The sequence below is a fragment of the Miniopterus natalensis genome, chromosome 5 (genome assembly GCF_054644295.1).
Source record: "Miniopterus natalensis isolate mMinNat1 chromosome 5, mMinNat1.hap1, whole genome shotgun sequence".
NCBI classification, from domain to species: Eukaryota; Metazoa; Chordata; class Mammalia; order Chiroptera; family Miniopteridae; genus Miniopterus; species Miniopterus natalensis.
In genome coordinates this window covers 21373901-21400321 of record NC_142085.1, presented here as the reverse complement: position 1 = coordinate 21400321, position 26421 = coordinate 21373901, and the positions used below count along the sequence as shown (strand labels likewise).

Genomic DNA, 26421 nt, shown 5'->3' with positions numbered 1-26421 from the left:
CAACGTACTCATACTGTGGTGCAGGTGTGTGTGTGTGTGTGTTTTACTATTATTCTTAAAATTGGTAGTTGACACAAATATTGTAACAAATGCAAGATTCTCTGTATGCCGAGTCTGGCAAGGGCAGGAACTAGTAACATTTCTGAAAGGAACTGATGATGAGTCTGAATCAAATTATTAGTCCGGATTTTCCTCGGCGGCAAGCTGCAGCCAAGCTCGCACCTCTGCGCGCTTTGCGCGCGCCCCCCCACCCCGCCCCGCCCGCCCCAGCCCCCCCTAAGTAGGCGAGCGGAGGGCCCCCCGGAGCTGGGCAGCCGTGAGTTTTCGAGGCAGGGCGGGGCGGGGGCACCGAGGGGGGGCTACCCACACGAGTGTTCTTCCCGGAAGGTTCCCGTGACAGCTGGAGGAAAGTAGAAAAGGGGCTGTGGGGAGAGGGGCGAGGGGAGGGGGAGGGCGGGGTCTTCGAGACAGTTTCCTTAAAAAAATATTAAAAATTAAAAAGTTCGTGCGTTTCAGTCAACCAGCTGTCAAAGCACTGACACCAACAGTTTCTCCGATTTTCTTCCAATAAGTTAGCGTTTTCTCATGTTTAGTCTTATGTTTATTTTCCAAAGGGAGGGGGGGAAGAAAAAAAAAACCATGGGTTTTCTTTTATTATCAGTATTACTAAGCTCGAAAGAACCGAGGTGGAAAATCCAGACGGTTGTCTCCAAATGTATCTTGAAAGAGACACTGAGAACCGATACTGTTGCTCCGTTGTACGCCTCAGTTTTTAAGTTACTTAGTTTTTTGTTTTAATTCTGATTGTATGTGTATTCTACCTAATAGAATTCTTCCAAAGCCAATCCAATATTTTAAAGCTAAAATTAAATTTTTTTTTTCTGTTTTCCTTTTGTATTTAAAACATTTTTTTTTCCTTTTTTTTTTTTTTTTTTTAATTTTTCATTTCCTGTGCTTCTCCTCCTTGTCGCCAGTTTTACTACCTGGGCCTTCCCCAGACGTGTGCCTGTTAGTGGTGGTGTTGTTCAAGAACATCTTGTCCATGCCTTTGAGCGCCTCGGTGAGATAGTTCTGCAGGGCCGTGAGCGCGGCGCAAATGGCCGGGGCGCCGAAGCCGTGCGTGATGAGACTGAAGTGCGTGAGGCAGCTCTGGATCCCGGGCTCCAGGATGGGGCTGGGCCGGCTGTTCCCGATCGGCGTCCGGTCCTGCGCCAGCAGATCCGTAAATTCTTTACAAAGTTGCCTGCAAAGGGGTGGGAGGGAAACAGGAAAAACAAAAAACAAAAAACAAAAAAAAAACTCACCCTTAGTGTCGTTGTCATTGACATTAGAAAGGAGAGGCTCACACAAGCCCAGAGGCGCCTGGTCACCGTAGAGCCAAAGAGCGAGGCTAATGTGAGCGATTCCGCTCTGTTTCCTTTCCCAGCGCTCGCCCTTCTAGAGCAGCTGGGACTGAAAGGAAAGCGGGGGTGGGGAGATTATGCGCCCCTTGCATCCCAAAGCCTAGCCTTCCCCCCCTCCAGTCTTTTATCCTGCGTTCCCGCGCCCCATAATTCTGCTTTGGGAGATCCTCTAGCCTTTAGTGATTGGTTTTGAATATTCAGTAATTTTTAGCTCTAACCTGGTAATTCTTAAACAAACAAACAAACAAAAAAACCCCTTTCCCCTTCTTTCCCCTGTCTCTCCAACCTCTTGGTTATCAGGCTCAAAAAGCCCTGAAAGATTTAGGCCCCTCGGCCACAAGCCTGTCCCTGGCACAGAAGCAGATTGCTGGAGCCTTGCATGGCCCAGGGCAAGCAACTGTTTATTGCAGAAGAGAATGCTGATTCCATTCAAAGCAAAAAATCTGTTTACCTGCAGTATTTGGGAAGGGAGGTATTTTTCTGTCCCTCTTTTTTCTTTCACGTGTAGGTGACTGAAAATCTTTGTACAACAGAATTGTTGTCAATATAAAAGGAGTCCTACGTTGTTTAAATAAAACCTAAAGGTAGATGGTTAAGACACTGGGGAGGGTAGATTTTTATTTGTTGAAGGTTGTTGTTTTTTGTTTATTTCCTCAAGGCACCTACAACTTAGAGGAATCTCCCAGCCTTAGAAATCCTGTGGGCCTAACTGTGGATTGAGCTTATTCGAGAAAAATTTAATACAGGAGGAAGAGGAGAGTTTTAACCCAGAAGGTCCAATGGCTTGGCTCTGCTGGCAGTCAGAGGCTTGGCATCCCAAAGGCCACAGCCTTTTACCGACTGGCAGGCTCATTCCATCAGCCTGTGTCCACCATGTCTATGGGGGGTGGGGAGAAATGAAAAACTACCGAACTCTAGCCCCAGGCCCTCTTGGGATGACCTGACATCTGGCTACACCTGGCCTGGCCAACAGGTAATGTGGGCAGGTACCTAGAGGCCAATCTGAGTGACCCTTGGGCATCCTTTCCCAGGAGAGTACCCCCAGGAGTAATGGCTAACCTAGATGAGGAAGACCTCCTCCCCCACCCCCACACGCAGCAGCTGAAAGGTTTTTCTGTTTTAAAGGCTGGGGGTGGGAGAGCACTAACAGGCATTCTCTCTCTACCCCCTTTCTATTGCTTTCTCCATTCGAAATGCACACGTACATCCTCACACCAAAGAAGAAACAGGTAACAGGTCTGACCTAAACAGGGCAGTTCTTAAGTCAGAGGTATCTCAGAATCACCTGTGGGGTTCAAATGCAGACATTCAGGCCTCCACCCCCACTGATTCCAGCTCAGGGGGCTTGGGGCTGGGTCCACAAAAACACTTCTTGGTAAAGTTCCCAGATGATTCTGACACTCACCCTGGGTTAAGAAGTGCTGGCCTGAGAGAAGCCACCAGGTTTCAAGGGGAGACCTTACAAGCATTCCTTAGGGAAGTGTCAGAGTCGTTTGTGGAATCCTCTCACCTAATTTACACAGTTTGGTTTTACACGCCCTCCCCCCCCAAAAGTACCTTTACTCTTTTATAAAGCACCAACTGGTCCCCTGCCACCAGACACACGGGCAAGGGGTGGAAGGGCAATTTACTGACAAAGACCTATTATGTTGCTAGTGTTACATCAGAGGAAAACCTTCTAAAAACAGGGTGGGTGCCAGGATTTGATCGTTGGGAGAGATGGTTAAAGTCTTTTCTTAAGTTTGTACTCATTACCGACGTGCCAAGAAGGAAATTCTGAACTGGGGAGAACAAATGCTTAAAGTCAAACGTTTTAAATCTTCAAAGCCCAAACCAGGGTCTGTAAGCAATTAAAGTTCTGGGACATTAATATTTTTTGACCCTGCGGAAAGGGGCAATCAAATTCCAATCACGTCTCAAAAACATCTGGACAAATTTGAGCAAATGATTTTTCAGCCTTCCATATATTTCTTTAAATTACGCTGTCAACGGAACAAACCGCGTCCTGGAGCACTAAATAAATGAGCGCCGCTGCTCGGGCGCGCCTGCGAGAGGAACGCGGGCGCACGCGGCGCCGCCCACTGCAGGCCTGGGCTGGCCATAAAACACCAACAATATGACACGGAAGCCAAAGACAGGAGTAAATCAAATAAATAGAAAACCCACTGTAAAAGTTCAAATGAGCTCTAGACCTAAATTTAGCCAGAGATTTACTATTTTCCCCTCTGGAGTTGTAGTAAATTTCACGTCTGTGGAAGATGCCAAACAGCAACGTTGGGAAGGGAGTCATTAGAGCTGCGGGTAGGGATGGGCACACGTGGGTGACACACAGACACCCTGAGCCAGCGCACGGTGGCTGGTTGGATATGCCAGGGAGAAGTGGAGCCCAGGCAGGAATATGCACACAGGCATCCAGGGAAGGACCCGAACGAGGACCCACCTGGAAAAGATCTGCCTGACATCCCCGGGGTTGGAGAAGAGAACCCTGAAAAACCTGGATTCGGATTCACAAAGCCATCCTCCCCCAGAAACTTGGAAACAGAGGAGACGGAGACAAACCCACAGCCCATAATCAACTGGGGCAGGAAAGGGTGAAGGGGGGGCAGGGGGCTGAGGAGGGAGGGCTTCCGAGCCCCCAGTGAACCCGCTGGCAATCAGTGCTGCTTCCAGGGCTGGGCACTTTCTCTGCCCAAAAAAGGAGGTGTGCACTGCCCTCCCCTGCAAGTCCCCCCAAGCCGGGTGAGTCCGCAGGATAGAAGTTGGGGGTTTGGGACACTCACTTGGTGGCCAGCAGCATATTCTTTCGGGAGTGCAGGTCACTGGGGTCCGTGTGCTGCCGGTTCAAATACTCAGATACAGCTTTGGCGGGAAACTCTGTTTCGCAGATGTACCCAAAATCCCGAGCTAAATGGACAGCTTCTCCTGAAAAAGCAGCCACAGAGGAAATAATCAGCACCCTCATCAGTCCCAGGGCAGGAGAGGCTCCCTGGTCAATTCGTATTATTTACAGAAGCAGCCAGCTGTTGCTGGGCAAAAGCGAAGGTGGGACAGACGCCCGAAGTAAAAAATGATTCTCGGGCTTTATTTGAAGTTGATGGAACAAACTTTGCTCCTGCCTCTTTTTCCAGACGCTCCCTGATCAGCCTTCCAGCCAAGTCCTAGCGAGGCTTTCATTCCCTGAATAGCCTCAGGTCTCCCACACCCTGTGCTTTGTCTTGAGGAAGAGGTGGGGGGATATATTCAGGAGCCCCTTTACAACTGCACCTAGATGCTAGGCTGGGTATTCAAGCCAGATGCCCCTCTTCTTAGTAGCATTATGCCACTTTACACAAATGTAAAAGTCTTCCTATCTTTTGTGTTATCTTTTGCATCTTCTGTTCCTACAAATTGCATTAGGAAAAAAATCTCTTCTTAATAACCAATATACACAAATATAGATCTATGTGTGTAGATGCCCACATATATTAATGAATATGTGTAAAACGTATATGGAATGAGTATTTCTATCCAGCAATGAAATATTTATTCTCCTGTCTGTTTCCAGCTAGTTGGTTTCAGGTTTCTCCTCTTCAGAGGTCCCCGTTCACCCTCCTACTTATGAACTTTCTACTGCACAAAGGTGACAGGGCGGCTATAGAAAACTTGAATATCTGAGAGAGATTCCTCAGCTTATGTGGAAGCCCCTCTCAAATAAGGCATTATTACCCTTTCAAGCACAGCCTTAGGGATTCGAGGGAAGATCCCAAACAGGAAGAAAAAAAAAACCACGTTGAATTATCCCATAGCCACATTATTTTTAATGACCATGTCTGACTTTTAATCACCATTATGATAGTAACAACAAAAGACTTCAGACATGGTGCTTACAACGATTCATAAAACTGAAAACTGCCAACCAAATATTGGAATTTCAGTTTCCTCCCTTCTCCATCCAAATCCTTGTCTTGGGCTGAGATTGCCTTGACTGCTTTTCAAAATGAAGATTGTGATATTACCAATTCCCTGAAGGGCCAAAAGGAAAAGCCCCAGGCTGAGAGTCAACTACTAATAAGTGTGGTCCAGATATTTGGTGACCGTTGCCCCTGGAGGGAAAGTTTGGGCCAGGCAACTCTGCCTTAAAGCTGGCAAAGTGCAGTACCCATAAATGTGATGACTTTATGGCTGCTGCTTAAATATTCTAAGATCCCCTTCTCCAAAAACCAGCTCCTTCCTGAAGTGTCATAATATCACACCCATGAAAACAGAAGAAAAAGCATACATGTTAGCCTCTAGACAAAATTCTACAACTTCCACTATTAGGACCATCTGGCTGTACTTCCTATCCTTCCCCCCTTCCACAAATTCAACAGCAGATCCTCTTGTTCTAGACTGCAGAAGATCCTCTTTATTACGTACCATAAAAATCATCCCCACCCCAAAATCATGAGCAAATTATAATGTGTCTTTTATAACTATGTCTCTTTAATTCACAACTGATGAATCTACATTGAAGACCATCCATGACTCCCCACCATGTTTCCTCAGCCCCCCAGCCAATTTTCTCCTAGGCACCGCTGGCCTTACCAAGGTGTGTTTCAATAACAATAAGTCCCACATAATCAATCAGCAGGAGATAGGGCTTTGGGAGTGACATGAATTTTAAAATAGCCATTAGGAATTATGAATGTAATAATAGTTTCATAACTAACACTCTGTTTTCTACTACTGATTCAGAAGTAAAATCTGGGAAGGAGAAGGGGTATAGAATGGACTGCTATCTACAGAGTTACTCTTGCAAGAGTTCAGAGGGTAGTAGAGACACTGTCCTGCACCTGGCGACAGAGGTGACCCCTGCACTGGCTTGGAGGCTGAACCTGAGTACCCCTCACAGCACAGGGACCCTCCTAGGCGTCCCCTGGCCTCTCTACAATTACTGGCTCCGTCTAAGTAAAAAGACCTTTGAACTTCTCTCTCCAACAGTCACTTGACATCCACTCATAAGGGCACAACAATTGCAATGATTTCCAGTTAATCAGGAAATGTGTGAAATGTCAGCCTTCAGCCGACAGTTAAGCTCAGCCACTTCGCGAAATGGCCACACGTCTTGCTTACCTTCCACCAGGGAGGTGAGTAACGTGACATTTGCTGCTTTGCGCCTGCCCGCGGGTAAATTCAAACCGATTTTTTCTAGCCTTTCTCGCAAAGATCTCCCCCCATTTTTCGATTTGGCTCTGAAATTGCAAGAATTAACATTCTGATTAACCTCGGAGTGTTCCTGAAACAAAGTTTAGACTTAGCAATCTAAAGCCCAGTGGAGCTTGAAGAGGTTTTAACTTGAGGTTAGCACATTTCCCCCCTTCCTTTTGGTTATTTGCTGATAGTTTGCTGAGGTTTGCTTAATTTCTGCAATACAGAGCATAAAAAAATTGAGCATTTTCTTTTTTATCTCATGAGAAAAAAATGATAGCAGATGGGAATAATTAGGGTGTAGGTTGTCGGTCTAGGGGAGGCGAAAGTTGCATATACGCACACACAAGCTCTTTCCTCGTCACCAAGCCAGTCAGGTGAGCAGAAACTGGGCGAGCACAGCCAGGCAGAAAAGAGGAAAGAACTGGGAGGTTCGGAGAGGAGGAGCACTAGCTGAAACAGGTGGGCTTTGCTAGGAAGGGGTCAAGAGTCGCTATAAAATGGAGTTGGGTTAAAAGGGGAAGGAAGACTGAAACTTGAAACTAATGGCGATGGTAATCATAACAACAGTAAAACTAACACTTTAGGGAGTTTAGTTATGTGATAAACACTTTATATTATCTCACTTAATCTCACAGCAAGTTTTATACACACACACTCAAGGCCTGGGGGTGATTGAAAGAAACTTCCACACTCTGGGGCTCAAAGCACTCACTGGAAAACTGAAATGAAGGGGAGCACAGCTAGAGGAGTCACAGTGAGAAAAGCCTGTGGGTCACACCCTTACTTCCTCCCATGGCTCCCCTGTAATAATGCTAAGGTCTGGGCAAAAAATACAAGAAAAAAACCGGTTACTCGAACCTCTTTTGCTGTACTGTTCACACAGCGAATTTTAGGAAAGAAAGGGACTTTCAACACCTGAAACAGGCTACCTGGAAAAGTTCACATCAGTGACATTACCAAAAGGTTCGGGTGTTGGCAGGGACTTTGGGGGAGGCTTTAAATCTTAAGAAATCTTAAGATAAAAGCCATCTCCTCCCCCATGTTCCAGGAGAAGTCCATGGATTGTCTTCCCCCAATATTGAGGAGCATCTTAATGTCCCCAAGGAATCATTATTAATGCTTCTAACGTGGGGTCCTTGTTATTATTGGCGGTAGTATTACTGAAGGAAGGGTGCCACACGTGTAGACCAGACGTTTTCAAACTGTAGGGCGCAGTGCCTTAGTGGATTGTGACCACCTGAGCCGCCAACTGAATTTTAATCCAAATAAATTGATCAGGGTACCCTGCAGGTCCGGCGGGGTTACTCCGTGCAGCTTCTGTGTAAGGTAAGTGAGTTCAGCTTCAGGCCTCCCTCAGGCTCGGAGGCCCTGGAAGTGGCCCGGGGGGAGGAGGGAGCGCGCGCCGGCCGGGGCCGGGGCCGGGGCCGGGCCGGGGGAGCGCAAGGTTCCCGGGTCGCGCGCCCGCGGGAGAGCAGGCGGCGCGCGGCTCAGCTCCGCCCGGGGCGCGCGGGTCCGAGCGCGGGGATTGCGCGCGGGGCCCGGAGCGCTCGGCGGCCGCCCCGTCTCGGTTTCGGCCGCGGTTCTCTCCGGTTCAAGCCCGTGAACACCGGGGCGGAGGCTGTTTACCTTCTGAGGACGCCGCCGAGGAGGGACGCGTTGAGGCATTCGGGGGGCGAGAGCCGCCTCTGGACTTCCCCCACGGTTACTTTGTACTTTGAGGTTGAGCTGAGCAGGGACAAGCGGCCGGGAACCGAGCAGAACACCTCGCCCGTGTTGACGGACATGCCTCCCAGGAAGCCATCTTTATTCATCATCAGAGAAGTCACCGATTTGGGAGGAACCGGAACTAGAGAGAGAGAAAAAATATATAGATGCCATAAAGGTGACCGGGTTTCCATCCTGGTGCCGGGGCGCGCGGGGCCGGGGCCCCGGGACGCGCGCTCAGGGGACCGCGGCGGCGGGAAGGGCTGGTCCCAGCGGGGCTGCGGGGCGTGCAGAGCACTGTGTGCAAACAAGTGGAAAAGCCATCACGCCTCTGGAAATTTACCCCGAGTGTGGAGACAGACGAGTGTCGCCTGCCACAGCCCCCGCTGGCTACACAAATCAGGAAACACGCCGCTGCCCAGAGTGTGGACTGTGCTAGGCACCCGAGCACATCCTGTTCCGTCACACGCTGTGTGACCTCGGACATCTCACTGAACCTCTCTGAATCTTGGTTTTTCTCATCGGTCTCCTGAAGGTAATCACATACGGTGCTGAAGGGAATGATAGCAGATGGTAATGCCAAGGGTCTTTTCGGGGGACACCCTCCTTCCTCTCCCGTTGCACCCGAATCATGGTCATCACTGGAGAGGATCGGGAGGGTGGGGCCCAAGAACAGCCAGGTAATACCCATTCAGCTGGGGAGCTGGGCCCAAAAGAGCTGCTCATTTCTCCGTCGTAACAGCAGATTCATTTAGAAATGAACCCAAACGCTCCTCTCCGGGGAAAGCAATTCCGGAGTGACATGAATTTTGTTTACCAATTAACGTAAAACACCGGCTGGTGATTGTTTGGAGCGGTTATGATTTACAACAGGTGCCCTGATCAATCAACCAATCACTCTAATTCATGTGAGCTGCGGTCTTGCCTTGCCCCAGTTGTTTCATTTCGGCAAGTAATTGATAACAAACCGCACTCAAGGTATGTTTTATGCAGAAGTTAATAAGAGCTGACAGCTGGCTGCCACCGCTCTGCCCAGGCGCACTCAGTCTCTCCAGCCTGTATTTCTGTTTAATCGTTTCAGTGTCATCTGTACCTCAGGAAGAGGCGGGGCTCAGCAGAGCCAGAAGGCTGGGAATGAGGAACCCCCAACGTCGCCCTCCCAGTTCCCTGGCGCTCTGGCTCCCTTGGACGCCCACGCTGCTGAAACCCATTTTCTTCCTGCAGGCTCTGGACGCCCCTGGGCAGGAGACTTCTCCTCTCGACTTGCCCCGCACCTTAGCTTCCTCCATATATTCAGACTCTCAAACAGTATTTGTAGATCACCAGTCTAGGGGGTTTATTGAAACATGCATCTGGCATGAAAAAGGAGGCTTCCATTCCCACTCTTAATAAAGACTCCGCCTCACCCGGTAGTCCTGGTAGTGGAAAGATACGCTTTCCGCCATCTGGAGCCTAGAACCCTAGATGTCAAACAAGTCGTGTAATTTCCCTCGTATAAAACAGGCTGCCCAACGCAATATTTTCTCAACAGCTTATTCTCTGTACCGCATATTCCAGCATTCAGACCTCCGTGATTGTTGAGAGACCCCTAAGAGCCAGTTAGGTCCCAAATCTTTCATTTACCAAGAATTGAATTCAGCCCTCTACAAAGACCTAGTGGGAAAGGGCTTTCCTAGGGAGTGGGGGTGGGGACCGAAGCACTCCCTTTTGCGGCTTCTTAGCAGATGTTTTTGGATCTCTGGCTCTGTCCACGGAGTCCTAGACCTTACCCCAGGGCAGACTGGTGATGTTAGGGAACACAGTGGATCTTGTGCACTGACGTGGTCACGGTGGTGGTGACTTACAGGGGTTTGCTTTCTCATCTCATCACCATGTTCCCATGGGGGAAACTGCCTCCCATTTGAGAGTGAACCAATGAAAAGTTGAAGTGTGAGTCTTAATTAAATTTGAGTAAAATATGGAGTTAAGTTCACTTAATAGACAGGGACTGGGCTGGGGACATCTATCACTTAATTCTCTTATGCAGCGTCCACCTCTGTTTTAACCTATGCTATTCCTCACAGCGGTTCTAATTCCCCTATGTCAGATTCATATTCAAGCACTATAAACAAATAATTTACAATCATGAGAACCGACATTAGATAACCTTGGAAAACTCCCCCCCCCCATGCATAGATGGACCTTGGTACTTTAACATGGTATGAACTATAGAAATAAGCTGTATACAGATCTCATACTTGATGCTCAGCAACATTTTTATATTTAAATACTACTTAGAATATTTTCACAGAAGAAACCCCACGAAGCTAAAAATAGTAAGTGCATTTCCTAGTTCCCAGATAAACGATTATCTCCTGAGGACTGGAATTTTACCTGCTTCTCACAGTCCCAGATGCCAAATCTCTTAAAGAGCCAGGCCTTCAGAGACACTTTATAACCTGCCCTCTAATTTCACTATTGTTAATTGCCTGATTTACCTGACAAGAGCTATTTCCTTTGGGGAATGTATATTGCTCCCTCCCGAGGGCTGTACCTTCCTCTCTGCATTTACATTATCACCTAAATATCACCAATCCAGTCAGCTTCTGTCAGCACACTGCAGGGGGGGGAGTTTTTTGTTGTTTTTGTTTTTGTTTGTTTCTTTACCCACAGACAACTATTTGAACAGACATGCTTCGGATATTTCCATTTCTAAATGTAAGTATCAATCCTATTTCTATCCTCTATTTTTCTCATCCTCGGGTTATAAACCTCTTGTCCACCCTGACCTTAGCATTGGTCCCCTGAACTAGAGCCGACACATTTCTGGTCCCAACGTCCCTTCAAGTCCCTTCAAGCCCGTAGCACTGGCACCATCTCCCCTCCCTTTCCCTCCCCTCCCACACCTGCTTAGCTCAGCTGATTAACCCTATATTTTATTCTTGGTCTTTTCCCTTCTGCTTTCCTCCAGTTTATCCGTAAGCCCAGAGAGCAACAGGGCCCGGTTGATTTGTTAGTAATTATGAGTACACTGTTCCTGCTCACGGAACCCAGAGACAACTAAGATCGCTTTAAAGCGACAGCAGGAAATGGTGGGGAAATGGAGCATAGCAAAACTCAGCGTGAAGCTTTCGGTTCTTTACATGTTTACAATTTTCTGTGCATACATTAAAACTGTTTTGTTTCATTTTTTTTGTTTGTTTGTTTGTTTTTTCTTTCTCTCTCTTCAGTTTTCAGTTGGATAGCCTGGCCAAATTCTGGAGGGTACACCCTCAGAACCTGCTCCCCTCCTCCCTTTTCCCTCGAATTATTTTAGGGAGAAGGGAAAGGTTTAAAAACTCAGCAATTTTTCATTACAAGGACTGGAGTTTTATTGAAGAAAGAGGAGGGAAAGCTGATTAGAGAAAATATTATGTATTCGTGGACTATAGAGAACCAGAATGTTAACAGGGCAAGCTCTTAATCTGCATTCCTTAAACTTAAGTGCAGTTGTGGCTTTGAGATCTATGTGTTTGCCTGGAAAGAGACCCTCCGTGAATCTGAAGGGGAGAAATAGATTCAAGGGTTAAGTCCTTCTGAAAGGTACGTGGACTTAAATATGTAAACTGTACCAGGAAGCCTCACAAGAGGTTGAGCATTGCTTGAAATAATTACTTCTCACCAGCAGAGCACTCCTTTCCTTACACTTGCGTCGCTTTTCATCTACCCGAGGGCTAAATTTTATTCCAAATGTATATATAACAAGTGTAAAAGAAAAAAGACTACTGAAATCCTGGAAAGAAAAATAAAAGGGTTCCCACAAAGAAAGTTGGAACATAAAAAAGCCTCAAACATCCAGCGTTGGCATCCTTTCCGGACAAAGTCTGAGGCTGGAAACTGAGTTGGGTCTCATCGCTCACTCGCCTTGTGGGACCTTGAGAAAGTCATTTACCTCCTCTCTGAGTTCCCACGCTGTGGGTGGTGGGTGTGCTGAAGAGCATCTAACTTTCCAGCTTTGAAATTCTATGAACTCTGATGACTCCCTGTTTGGCTGGAGTGTCTCTCAGAGTTCCCACTTGAATCCATATTTTGGGGGATACAGATCAGCTCTGGAAAGGCAAACCTCTTCGTTTAAGAGGAGACTCCTACCCTTTCAGAGGCACTGACGGACTCTGGGTGGTTTATGCCTATTAAGTCAGGAGAATCCCAGCAGAACCCACGGTAATTGCAACTGGCAAATTCTTTACTCTCCCCCACCCAAAAGAAAATCCACGCCAGTCAAAGTGTTTATGTGGGGAAGGGGCCAGAACTAACGGGGAAAAAGGGAGAGAATGGAGGTTGAACTGAAACTAACCAAACAGGATATCCCTAAGACCGACGAAAATGCCCCACAGTCACAACATTTGGACCTTGGACTCCAGCCACGCTATCCTTTCCAAGAAATCCCAGCATTTTTTCTGATGCCTAAGGTGTGAAACCAATTGCATATTGGCTTCCAACTGCACCAAAAACTTTTTCTTAAAGCCTAGGTGAGATTTTTTTTTTTTTTTTTAAGGTATCTGGAGGATGTTGGCAGTGATCATGATATTAGCTGGGCACCATCTCCCCACCCCCAACCAGCCCAGATTCCCAATCTTAATGGAACTGAGAGTTAAGAATGATTTTTTAATGTCTCGTTGGATTTTTAGACTGTTAATGTACCGAATCCTTCTCATTATTACTTTATTGATTGCTCATTGACCAGCCCCCTTCAAATCGTATTAACCACCCTCTGCCGGTTTAGATTAGGAGAGTTTAAAAAGCACCTTCATTATTCACCCCCACTCCTGCCATGGAGTTGAGACTCTGAAACTTGGCAGCTTAATGGGAGCTCTAATGGGGCAGCTAAGAGGAGAGGGGCCACGGTCCCTGCCGATTGCATTAATAGCTCAAAGGGGGCCAATACAGAAAATTAGCCGTAAACGAGCTCTGGAGATCCTCAAATGAAAGAGCCATTTATCACGCTGGCTACCTTCACTCCACTCGTTTGCTCTCTCTACTGGGAACAACTCATTTCCTCTTAACTAAATTACTTCAGAAATGTCAGCTAAGCCCAGATAGCAAACATAACAAGAGAGCTAGCCTATAATCTAGGGAGTGATATCAACACGGCTGAAAAACTGGACTGGTTAAATTTTAGAAGTGGGGTGGGCTTCCATGAGAGAGAGAGAGAGAGAGAGGTAGGTAGGGAGGGAGGGGAGACCCTTCATGCCTAAATTTTCTAGCTTCATAAACAGAGGCAGAGACACCCAAACCTGGGCCAATTGGGATACTTTTATTAACAAGGTAGAATTTTTTAAATCTCTTTAAAAGACGATTAGAAAATAAATTATAATGGAGTCCCCTGCCAGTTGTTGAAATTTAGAATATGTCGTTCAGAAAACTTTCTCACCTCCTCTTTTATGAAATTAATCTTTTGGAGGCATCCCTCGTAAAGCTGGGGGGAGGGTCGAAGGTGGGAGATCAGAGAGCAGAGAAGGAGCTGATGAACCCATAACCTTATTTTAACAGGTTCACAGTAATCTAGAAAAATAAATCAACCACTTATTCCTATTTTGCCTGTGGCTCTAAAGATAAAAATATGATATTAAGATCTTTTCTCCATGTAATGAAGCAAATACCTAAAATATTAAATAATGGAGTTGACCTAGCATTTCATATTCATAATACACACCCCCTAAATCAATGAGTGATGCCACAAGGGTGCCACTTAGATGTTTTAAGCTACACAATAAAAAAAGAAAAAGAAAAAGAAAAGCTTTTGGGCCCATAACAAGTACTGCATGTTTCCAACACAAAACCAGTAACTTCAGTCAATAGCCTCCTTTCCCTATTCCCGCAGACACCTTTACACATAAATCTCCACATCCTGCTGACAAACATATCCAAGCCCTGAAAGAAAAGCATTACACACGTAAGAATACTTTCAGCTCCCTTTGGTTAGGCAAGCTGAGTTCCAAATATTTTTATTGGCCTGGCTATTAACGACATTTCTGATTGGTCATCGGTTGGGCATGTCCCACCGCCAGCCCAAATGCTGTTCCTAGGATATAGAATCTGAGCTAAGGAGTTCTAGCTTTCCATGAAAACGGAGGGGGAACTAAAACAAAAAAGAAATAAAAGCAGCCAGTGAAGAATTGCCTCCCCCGCCCACCCCATTCCCCCATTAACCAGCAATTAACCAAAAGAGAAGACCCAAGAGGAAATGGTGAAAGTGAGCTGTCAGCACAGTTGCAAATCTAAACACCAAGAGACACCGAGCACACCCAACAGCTGGCATTAAAATCTGAAGAAACGATACTATCTAAAGAAGAGAGGGAGAGATGTGTGAAGCGACAATTAAATAGTTTTGCCCCAAACCGCACTACTCTTCAGATACTAGATTCCAAAACCAAATGGCATCATTTTCAGTACAGCTTCCACTTCCCAGCTCCCACCTCTCAGAGCTACTTTCTCTGCCTTTGTAACAGAAGAAAATAGAGAATATCTCACCCTTTTTGGAATCCTTACTTCACAACCCTCCTACTATATCAGTCTGACTCTGGATTATTTTCCAAAACATCTTTTCTTTTCATTGTTTTTGTGCAAGTCATGTGGCTCCAATGAATCATAAATGACTGCAGCTAGGGATTGTTGACACCAAACAAGGACGGGCCTTCTCCAGAATAGAGAAGAAAGGGTTACTGTAGTTAAAATTGTTTCTCCATACACCAGTTCTTGTGATAATTAAAGATTGTTCTGTTTACACATTCAAGCTCCTAAATTTGTGGCATGTGAGTGACATCCGGGCCTTTTGACAGCCGCACTAATCGCCAGGCATTCTCTCAGTGACTGTCAGAGAAGAGGGGGGAAAAATTAAGCAGCTGCAATACGCCCGAAATGAGTTATTGTAATTACATTTAATTAGTTTAATTAGTTAATTATTTTGCTTACAGCTGTACAAGAGACTGCAAACATTTGTTAATATCACATGCCCTTTAACAGTATGGGGTGATTCCACAGTAGCACTAAATCACGAAGGCGTATGTAGGAAGATTTAGAAATGTGCATAGGCTTCCCCAGCTTCTCAGGATGCGCATATTTAGCAACACATTTGGCACAATTAAAAAAAATAAGAAACAACTCATAAAACACAGGGTCCTGGGAACAAAATTACCACCAAAAAGTCAAATACAAAAACAAGCAGAGCAGGAACTGTCTCAATGACATAAGGTTTAGTTCGGCAAACTCCAGTTATCAATGAAATAATTACATAGTACATTTTGAAAGCAGGGTTTCCCAGCTAGTTCCACACGTGATGGTAGCTCAGTTATTGAAGATAGTATCTAGAATTGCTACCAAACGCACCATGCGAAAAAAAGGCACTAGTCTCTGCCCCCAGTCTCTCTGGTCCGGGTTCGGCCTGCGGTTTTCCCTCCTCCCTCCCCATTTCCTCTTCCCCGACATGCCCTTTCACCCTGACAGCCGCTGTTCGATAATTGTGAACAAACATTTGCGTCTTATAAAATAATGAATTCCCCCAGAGTGGAAACTCATCGTAAAGACATGAATGCACAGGAAAACTTTGTTTACTTTTGGGGGGGAGTAATCCATACCTTTTTTTATGACAGACTGGTCCAATAGATTCATGCCGCTGTTATTGGCATCTTCAACTGACTGTGAATATAAAAACATCACTATTCAAATTGACTGGATATGAAAGAATCGCACACATAAATCATGTCATTCCAAACTGGAGTTTCTGTTATTTCCATTTATATTAATTCACAAAGGGAGGTTTTATTATTATCATTATTATCTCCAAATCGACATAGAGATGAAATTCACCCAAATTATACATTCTTCCAATGAAAGAAGAGGGAAAAGGAAACTGTGAGAGACATCTGGGATGCAGAATTGGTTTAGTGATTATTAAACACAGATATTACATAGACATATAAACTTTTATATTATTTGCTCTTATGAATTGTGAAAATTTGGCAACGGCTGAAAGATCTCCACCAATATTAGTAAGAGCAATTTCAGTTTTCTAATCTATCCCAGTGCATCTTAACTCCAGAGTCATTTTACAAATACATAATAGTTTACATTATGGGATTTTAATTAAAGTCTGAGCAATTTGGAATGGAATGCAAACAGCAACACATAGGAACACGTTTGCAAGCCGCCGGGACCGCACACCCGCTGCAGTCCACACACACCCCTGCGCGCTATGAACTTCTTGGTGCACAACGGTCCCTCCGAGGAACCTGCACAATTTGCTCCCCCCTCCCACCCCTGCTGCGGCCGCTTCCCAGCAAGAAGCACACCTGTTAGGAAGGCAGTAACTACACACATACAGACACACACAGAGGCCCGGATGCTCCCTGTCAACGCCTAGGTATTGGCTAGAGCATTCATCTTCTGTGCCACAGTCTCATCCCTCAGAAGGAAAGTTTCCACCCTGGGTGTTGGCAGCACTTCTGAAGGGAAATAGCTGTTGGAATGAGTTCCTTACTGTCTGGCTGTGCATCCCAGGGCCTCCAAAAGCACTGGATTCCCTTCCCCTACCCCCAGCAAGGAAAATAAATGCTGGGTCCTTCTCAAATCTACAGCTGCTTTCCTTGATCCACAGAAACCCAAGTTTGGACCAATCTGTCACCCACTGTCCAGAGAAGTAAAAAGCAAAGGGCTTGAGAGCCAGGTGTGCTTTTTTTTTCAAGCACCTCCCACCCACTCATGCCGCATCCCCAGACAAGGTGTGCTCATCACAGGAGGAGACTGTCTCCCCCAAACAAGCAGCATGTTAGAAACGAGATGATCTAATTACGGAGGGGCCTATTAATCTGTTTCTTTGGGTCCTTAATAGTGACTCCTCTGTGCTCAGAAAGATGAGGAAAATTGTTATTCTCAGGAAGAAACGTTTTCCATGTTGCGACATGCCACGTACAGCTCAAGAAACAGTCAAAAGCCTTAAAAAAAAAAAAAAAAAAAAAAAAAGACGGATTGTGACTTGTTCGAAACTCCCCAGGAGACCCCACCAGGCGCGCACGCGCGACTCAGGGCCCACTACGCTCACGTGTCTGCAGGGGCGACGTGTCCACGCGGGACAAGAGCGGTCGCCTGCGCCCGTGGGCGGGCAGACCCGCGCGCTCGCGGCCGGGCCGGGCGCCCCAGCCCTCGCCTGGCCCTCGCGTCGGTGCGTAAAGCCGCGTGCGCGCCTCGCCAGCGACGGGGGTGGTTGTGGTAGTTAATGAGAAGGCTCTTGTCTGATTTTCTATCTAATTACGGCCGCCTGCTGGGTTTTCGTACAGGATATTCACGCAGCATGCTGGCGCTTAATCGTCACAGGGAGGATCGTAAAGATTTAATTAGGACTGCATGCGGAAGCGCGGAAAAACAACTCAGACTCGTAATTACTAGACTTCTTTAGTTAAAAGTGATACCGGGGGTTGCTGTAAGACACGAGGGTGCGTGGGAGCGTGCGCGCCCGCGCGCGCCGGGAGCTTCGGCTCAGCCTCCTTCGTGTTTACCCTCGTGGGTGGCAGAGGCGATGCGAGGTTAGCGCGCAAAGACTGCGAGGAGAGGGGAGGTTTTCCTGGTAACTGCACAAACTCCAAACTAGGTGTCATCTCAGCCCCTCTTTCTTCCTGGGGCTGTTTTTCTGGGGTTTTTTTTAAACGCTGTCCCTCCCCCCATCACACACACACACACACACACACACACACACACACACACACACACACCCCCCCCATGGGTGAAATGTAGCATACCCAGAACCCAAACAGCGATTTGCTAGTTTAATAGCCCCTGTGAGTAAATTGAAATAGAAATTGACAGGGTTTTATAGTTTCATTTAAAAAAAATATTAGAAGCATTTGGTTAATTAGCTCTCTTCTCTCACGGTTGGGGTGGTGGCCATGCGTGTGCGTGTGTGTGTGTGTGTGTGTGTGACACAACCGTCCCCCAACCCTCCACCAGGTGAGTGCCCCTCGTTGTGAACAGGGCAGCACCCTCGGGATCTGTCTGGTTGGCGGCTGGAGTGGGGACAGAGGGGATTGGAACACACACTAGGCCCTTCAGACCGAACAAGTGACTAAGGCCCAGGCCTAGGCACTCTCTGGTCCCTTTTAAAGACCCAGCCCGTGCAGCCGACACATTCCATAGCTGCAGGGAGCATTAAAAACCCCGACAGGTTCCTGTCACTTTAGCCTCTGAGCTCCAGATCCCCAAGTCGGAAGTGGAACCTCTGGATCCGGGCTCTGGTCCTAGACACATCTCTCCTCTCCCCTGTCTTTCTTTGTCACCTGTTCTGTGTCAACCGAAGCACACCTTGGCGAGATCTGGGAAAGGAACGGAGGTGTATCCCCTGCGACCCTTAGCACGGGGGGGTCATCAAGAAAAAGCCCGGGGGGCCTCCCCACTTAGCAGGCCCAATGGCTGGGATGCTTCTGGGGAAGGAGCCTGGCAGAGGTGGGGTGAGGCGGGGAGCATGCGAGGCCCCGGCCTGCACCTTCTCCCTCTGAGCTCTCTTCACCCCTGCAGTCTGTGCTCCTGCCCACAGCAACTGGACCCTCTGCACCCCGCTTTCACAGGGGTGTTCTCTCAAATGCATAGACCTGGCCCTGCTTTTCTCTCGCCCTTTGCCAAACACTCAAAACTCCACACAATTCTATCTTTACACACACACAAAAAAATCTAAAACCAAATAAACCCATTCCCTCTTTGGGGGAAACTCCTGTGTTAGGTCACCTGAGCCACTCGGCCAGCAGGGTGGGGGTGAGGTGACAGCCAGTGTCAGCCTTGCCAACAGCAATGGCGACGAGCTGATCCACTTTCATTATTCAGCACTTTGAACCGTACTCAGAAAGGTTAATTTAAAAACTACCCGCCCCACACACAGACACATATTACCCCAATGCATTTAAAAAACCCACAACTATCAAACGTTCCTTTTCTCACATGATATTTTGAAATGAGCATTATCTCCAGACAAGGGACAGTCAAGCTCGGTTAAATCAACAAAACTATCATTCTTAGGACTGTGGGTAAATTCAGCCACAAATCAGGTGATAGTGTCATTTTTGGAAATAATAAATAACTGAATTTCCTTCCAAACAATAAACCACCGCAGACTACCCACAGACAGCACTGGATGCTCCCACCACATTTTAACTTGTTCAACATACATTTTTTTTTCCACCCAAGTAGAGCAGGGCTTGTGCCCCTTTCCCTCTCCCATCTCAGTTTGGTTGGCCTCGGAGGTATGTCTAAAATGATGCATACAGGCTACAGCTATGCCAGTGAGACCAAAGTGTCAATTAAATGCCTTTCAGTCCTACAGTATTTATATTTTCTGGAGACTACTTAAACTAAGGAGCAAAAGGAGACCCGCTTAGAATCACCCAGGCAGGGTTTTAGAAAGCGTTTCTTTGATGTTTCTTTGTTTAGTTTAATCAAGCCTTCTCGACCAAATCAGGCTCCATTGTGTAGGCTGCAGACGGGATAGTGCGTGGGTAGGGGGAGTGTTTGGAGCCTTTTGTTTTAAGAAATAAAAACACGGGATGCCTTTCCGCTGGGATGGTGGCGTCGGGCACGAGGAGAGAGTATGGACGGAGGGGGAGGACTGGCGAGGGATGTAAAGAGTACTGCTTCACAACCCTTTAGCAGGCCAAAAGGTGGGCCAGAATTTCTAAAGCGCCAGTTGTCCTCGTGGACTCCCAAACAGAATTGGCGGGTCTCTCCGCACAAATATTCCATGTCTGGTGTGTGTGCGGGGGATGACTCTGGAATTCAATGATCCCGGAAAAGGACCCTGCAAGTTATGGGACATTCAAAGTAATACCTGGCTTGGACAGACGCAGCACATGGTTTCCTTCCAATGTGCAGTGTCACGCTTAACCGAGCCTTTGCAAATCCAGCAGGAACCTCTGGAGCCCAGCGGGAATCATGCACCAGCCCCAGCTCTTAGGCAGCCTGGTCTTCACCTGCCAGGTCACCCGGCCAGGCCCACTATGGGACGTGCAAGGGGCCTGGGGGGCGGCATGCGTGGGGAAGGGTCCCCAGCTTTCTCAGGCACAACACAAGAAAATAGGAAGGCGGGTAGGTAAGGCCGGACGAGAACATCTAGCCCTGATTCTGATGGTCCTAAATTATCCCACTACACACACAGATTCCCCCCCTTCAGGATTTCCTATCTAGAGGTTCTCCCTTCATCACCGACAGGACCTGCAGAAATCGCCACCACAGAGCCGCACACAGACACAGCTCCACAGGATGCGCGCAGCGGGTCCTGCGCCGACGCTGGAAGCGGCCCCCCGACGGAGACAGCGCGGCCCCACCCCCGCGCCCCTCCCGGGGCATCGCTCCTCAGGCCGCTGGCGCCTGTTCGCGGGTTGGTTGGTTGGTGGCGGTTACCTGGACGTCCTCCATGCCGGGATGGCCCAGGCCGTGCAGCGACAGGCTGTCCCCCATGGCCGCGTCCAGGCCGTGATGCGCCGAATGCAGGAGCACGTCGGGCCGGCGGACCGAGTGGTAGTCCCGTCGGGGGTCGAGGCCCGAGAGCTGGGGCAGGGCGGCCCGAGGCTGCGGCAGGAGGGAGCCGGCTTCGGAACCCACTTCTTGGCGCTGCCGTTGCCCCCAGGGGTGCTGCTGGGGCTGGTGCAGCGGGTTCAGGGAGTAGGGGTCGTTGACGTGGGAGTAGGGGTCCTGGCTCTGGTGGTAGGGCAGCGGCTGGTAGGGGGGCGGGAAGTAGGGCGGCTGGAAGTCGGACGACGGGGTGTGGGACAGCGGCGGGGCGCTCGAGTAGGGTCCCTGGGACACCGAGCCCAGCTGGGAGAGCCGAGAGCTGTGGCTGGGGACGCCATCGTGCCGGTCCTGGGAGCGGAGAGAAGGGGGCAGAGAGGGAGAGAGACAGGGGGACAGAGAAGGGGAAGGGAAAGGGGAAAGAAAAAATACAAGCGACAACTGGAGAAGCCCGGCCTCGCTGCGTTCTTCCCGGGACAGGGCGGGCAAGAGCCTGAAACTTCTCCTGCCCGGCGGACCCAGAGGGCAAATGATTTCCAGCCATTCCAAACGCAAGGCTTGGGGGGCACAGGGACGGGATCACCCACATAACCGACCTCTGAACGTCCACCTGGGACTGCAGAGCCCGCGACAAGGGTGCGTGCGTGTGTGTGGAGGGCGATTCTAAATTCCCTGAGTGTAAACACAGCAGCCTGACACAGAGCCTTTGCTCTCCCGGCTGTTTTAAACGGTCCCTCCTCACTCTGCCCGAGTTCCCAAGCATAACACGCAGAACTTCACGCCATCAGCTGTGCGGCTCCTCCGGTTCAAACCCGACTTCTTCCCTCCCCGGGCGCCCAGGGGGCGGCCCAGGAGCTCCTGGCACAACCTGATACATCCAGGAGGTCCCAGGGACCTGCGGGATCTGCGTTCCCAGCCACCCCTCCCGCCCCAAGAGGGATTCATTTAAATGCTGTTTGGCTGAAATGGGTCTCATTGGAAAGCATACCCGAAGCCCACACACGTTCAGTTGAGTTGTGGTTCGAAGGAATTATTCCTAAGGTTGCTTTTCTATACCTAATGCTAGCATATAGTCCAGGGTGGGAGGCTGAAGGACCTGAGGTCGGAGGGCCCGGGAGAGGAAGCCCAGACAGCTCCCCCCTGGTCCTACCTGGAGTGGCACACGAAGTGACAGAAAGGAGGTGGTGTGTGTGTGTGTGTGTGTGTGAGGGGGGTGTTTAAGTTTCTCCCTCTCCTCTGTGGAAATGCCACGATGAAGTCCCCATAGCCACCTAAATTTCCAAACTGCAGTGGCAAATAAAAAGTTTTCTCTTTGGCTTCCCCCCCTCCCCAGCTGACTCCAGGAGCTCAGAGGGAGAACACACAATGCAGAGAGAAGCAGCTGCAGGCTCGTCCAATTATGGTGCTAAATTACCAAGCCAAAGGCGCTCGGAGGAAGACAGAGACAGAGAGAGTGAGAGACACACACACACACTCACGGAGACGGAGAGACAGGGAGAGAGAGAGAGACAGTGAGAGGAGGGAGCATGCAATTCTGGTACAACATGAATCCAAACTCACCATGGATGAATAAGTGTGGACTAACATCTGGAAAAAAAAGCCTGGTTACTGCTCAAAATCAAACAATGATTTCAAAAAAAAAAATCCAAAAAAAAAAAAAAAAATCAAGGAGTCCAGCAGAGAAATAAGCTGGACACAGAAGCCGAGCTGGAGGTGTTTCCAGGACAAGCCATCCAAAAAATAAAAAAATAAAAAAATAAAATCCCCCCCCCCCCCAAACGAGGCTGGCGCTGCCTGTCACACGCGCAGCCGCTCATGGGTCCCCCGCTGTCCCTCTTTTCCTTCTGCTCTGCTCTCCGGGGCTCCAGAAGCGCTCCTCTTCCACCCGAAGCTGGGCTCAGACTGCTGGGGCGCCCCTTCCTCCCTCCGCTTGCCTACACCGCCTCATAATAATTGATATTCATGACTATTAATATTACACGAGCACTTTAAAGGGAGAATGGCGGACAAATGGAGCGTGAAGCAGCAGCCCGCGCAGAGCTCCCCGACTATTGTAAATGACGTTCATTCAGTGGAGAATTACTAGATGTAATCAGACGAGGGGGGCTGGCAAAGGCAGGCTGGGGGGGGAAAAGTTTAGCAGGAAAGAGGCAGAACTTCAAGGAGCGGAGCTGGGGACGCGCGTCTAGCGGCCTCCGGTGCCTCGGACCGGGCAGCGAGCGGGGGGCTTGGGCGTCGGGGCGTCGGGGCCCCCTGCTCCTGGGGAGGGACCTTCCTGGTGGGAAGAACTGATCGCCCTGGGTGCTTTGTGTGCAGATTAAAAATCGTCATGATCATCATCATTATAAAATAGAGAGGCGCGGCCTCGTCTCCCCGAGGGGAGCGGGGAGTGAGCCGGCGCGCCCCGCGCTCGGCGGTGGTTTGCGGGCCCTCGCCGCGCGGCGGAGGCTCTGCTCGCGTCTTGCAGGACGGGGGGGGGGGGGGTCTTTCGTCGCCTGAGCAGCCTCCCCCCTCCTTAAGGCTCACACAGTCTGTGATTTTTTTTTTTTTTTTTTTTACCTCAATTTAAAATTATATGCAATCAATCTTCAGATTCACTAAACTTCTCCTTTCCAGGCAAAAGCCAGGGGCAACAGAAAACCTTTCGGATGTTTCAGGAACCCGTTCGACTGGCTCGACTGCCGTTTCTGTTAAAGTTCAACCTTCCTCCCGACTTAAATAGGCTCCTTCCACCGCGGGCTGCGGGGTCGCCTGTGGTTTTTGTGTTTTTGTTTGTTTGGGTTTTTTTTTTTTTTTGAGCACAAAATGCAGGCAGCTGGGACTTCACCCGCGGCCTCGGGTCTCCGTTTCCCTGCCTCTCTGCGCTCGCCCCCCCTTTATTCTCGACCCCTCTTCCACTCCACCCCTTCCTCTTCCTCCCGCCCTCCCCCCTTTCTTCTCCCCCCCCCCCCCACTGAGCCGGCTTATATCTTTCATACTCGAACAACGGGTGACACCCGCTTACTTCTGGGGCCCACCGGCGCCCCTCTGCGCGCCCGCGCGGCGCCCGCCGCGGCCCCTTCCCGCTCGCGCCAGGCCCTCGGCCGCGCGTGTTCTCGCCCCGGCGTCTCCGGCCTCGCGGGCCTCCCGCCCGGGGAGAACCGGAGGCCGAGCCCACGACTCCGCGGGCGGAGGCGAGGCCCTCGGTCACGGTCAACACAGAACCACAGCGAGGACAGGAAAGCCCCAAGCGTCTCCTATCGTCCTCAGAAAGAGTCCCCCCCCACCCCAAAATTAGGATTCAGGGCAGGGCAGAGCTGGGGCGCGGCGGGCGGGCCCCTCTCTCGCGCAGGACGCGGCCCGCGGCGTCGGGCGGAGCTCGCGGCCCCTGTTGGGCGCGGCGGGTTCCCAGTGTCCGCGCGCGGCTCGGGCCGGGCTCCCCGAGTCGTCGGGAGCGGCGGGGTCGCGTTTCCCCCTCTGGTTACGGGGGGCGGGGAGGGGCTCTGTGCGTCTGACCCCAACCGCTTCTTGCGGCCCCGCAGCGCCCTCGGCCTCCCCGCCGCCCGCCCGCCCGCCCTCCGCGCCCGCGCCGCAGCCTCCCGGCCGGCTCTCCGGCTCCCACCTCCCCCAGCTCCAACTCCTCTCCGCCTTTCTCCAGGCTTTTCTTTCTTCCCTCCCTCGACTTCCCCTCCGAAGTCTTCGCTCCCCTGCCCCTCGCCCTTCCCCTTGCACCTAATTTGGGGTCTCCGAGGCCAACCCGCTCGGGTAGCGCGTCTCCGAGGGTCGCCGCCCGCGGTTCCTCCCCCGTCCCGCCGCGAGCCCCGCGCCCCGCGCCCCGCCCGGCCCTGGAGCCGCCCGGCCACCGCGTCGCTCGGCGCGGGAGAGGGAGACGGAGAGGGCGAGGGCACCCGAGGGAGACGGAGAGGGCACCCGGGGGAGACGGAGAGGGCGAGGGCGCCCGAGGGAGAGCGCGTCCGGGCGCGGCCGGGCCCCGCGGCTGCCGGCGCCCCGGGCTGCGGGCAACTTCTCCAGCCGGCGGGAGAGTTGCGCCAGCGAACCGCGCGCACTGCACGGGGAGCCGCACATCCGCCCAAAACGCCCAAACATGGGGTGGTTTGGACGCTCTGACCCTCAGAGAAGGAAAACCCAGGAAAAGAGAAATAAAGGAAAAAACAAAACAAAACAAAAAACCCCAAACTGCGAGGACTCCTGGGCTTGGGCTCTGCCCACACCCGTCTGTCTACCTCCCTCCTTCTAAGTTTCCGTCTTCTCTTTGGGTCCGTTTGTCGTCGGTTTCAGAAATTTTATTGAAAATAAAAACTAAGAGCCCGAGCGTGCTGCGGACGGGGCTTGAACACCCGACTCTCCCCCGCGCCCCGACCCGCGCCCCTGCCCGCAGCGGGCGGCGTGCTCCGCGCACCTTCCCGGTCGGAGCGCGGGGCGCGCGCGGGCTGGGGGTGGGGGGGCGGTCGGCGAGGGCGAGAGAAAGAAAAATCAGAGAAAAAAAGAGAAATCTTCTAAGTGAGCCAGATCCCAACCTTCAAGTCCCTTTTCAGAAGAGCGGCGTCTCCCCAAAGTTAGGGAAAAGCGGAGAGAAAACCGCCCGGAAACCTGCCAGTAAATAGCTTTAAAAAAAAAAAAAAAAAAGAGATCGGTCGGGGTCTCAAGAAGCTCAAATTCTCTATCTGCAAAAACACGCTCAGACGCACCCGGGGTGCCCGCTCACCTCGTAGATATCTTCGTACTTGACATTTTCCACGAGCTTCCAGAGCATGATGGCAGCCTGGTCTCTAGGAGGTGAGTGCATTCATGTGAGGAGCAGATGTCTGGCTTCTCAGGGCTCCGCTGTCTGTAATGATCCATCTATAATTGGAAATGGGGGGTACACACCAAATCCGACGCTCCTCTCCCATCGCAACTTATATCTGTTGTCTCAAACAATAGGCTGGGGAAGTAAGGCTGGGCAGAGAGAGAAAGCGTGAACACACACACACACTCACACACACACACGCACTCACACGCGCGCACGCGGGAGTTAGATGCAACCCACAGACATATATATGATAAAAAATCGCAAACACGTATTTACACCCAGAGACCCACGTTTAGTTACATAAGCACCCCTGGGCCAGGCAGTCTGCGGACCCTGCACAAGCCCTGAGAGGAGGAGAGAGGGTGGTTGCCTGCGAGTCCCACAAATACACACATTTAAAAACCTCGATGTAGAAAACGATGAATCATTGTAGCCACCGACTCGCGTCTTTTAACATTCATAAGGAGAAGCGAGGGGCCCCCAACAGTCCCCCCGTTTTCTATCTGGGTTTTAAAAGGGAGACCATTTACTGAGGTGTGTTGTGTTTTTTTTTAAACACAAAAGCTGCTGTTCATGTGTGGTCAGCGGGAGGGTGTTTTGAAAGCTGGATTTGGGGATTTTTTAAGGGTGATCTCTGGGTTGATGGCTACACAACTTTCCCCCCCCCCCAAACTGTATCTCTGTGTCACTGCAGAACAAAAAGCCAGCTCGCCACAGTGACCATGTCTGATATTTTCGGGTCATTTTGACCAACACATTCGATCACTTAAAGACCATATGAACACCTCGGTCTGTGCCGTTTGTCCTTGTAGGGGTTGTTTGTACGTGTTTTGGAGAGGTTGCATGTGCCAT

The 26421-nt window shown here is 49.9% G+C and overlaps 1 protein-coding gene across 5 annotated transcripts in view; it reads right to left on the bottom strand.

Annotated features, from left to right (window-relative positions):
- TFAP2B (transcription factor AP-2 beta) overlaps positions 1-26055 on the bottom strand; it is a 29315-nt gene extending 3260 nt beyond the window's left edge. For 2 of the 5 annotated variants that reach the window (XM_016209821.2, XM_016209822.2), the window contains exons 1-7: positions 25483-25955; positions 20670-21128; positions 15869-15929; positions 8199-8418; positions 6495-6613; positions 4184-4325; positions 984-1243 (exon numbers count right to left, since the gene is read on the bottom strand). In XM_016209821.2, coding sequence (XP_016065307.1) covers positions 984-1243; positions 4184-4325; positions 6495-6613; positions 8199-8418; positions 15869-15929; positions 20670-21128; positions 25483-25563 — 1342 coding nt within the window. In that variant the 5' untranslated portion in view covers positions 25564-25955. The other 3 variants (XM_016209819.2, XM_087817442.1, XM_016209820.2) reach the window with 3 other exon arrangements.
- Positions 26056-26421: the final 366 nt, after the last annotated feature.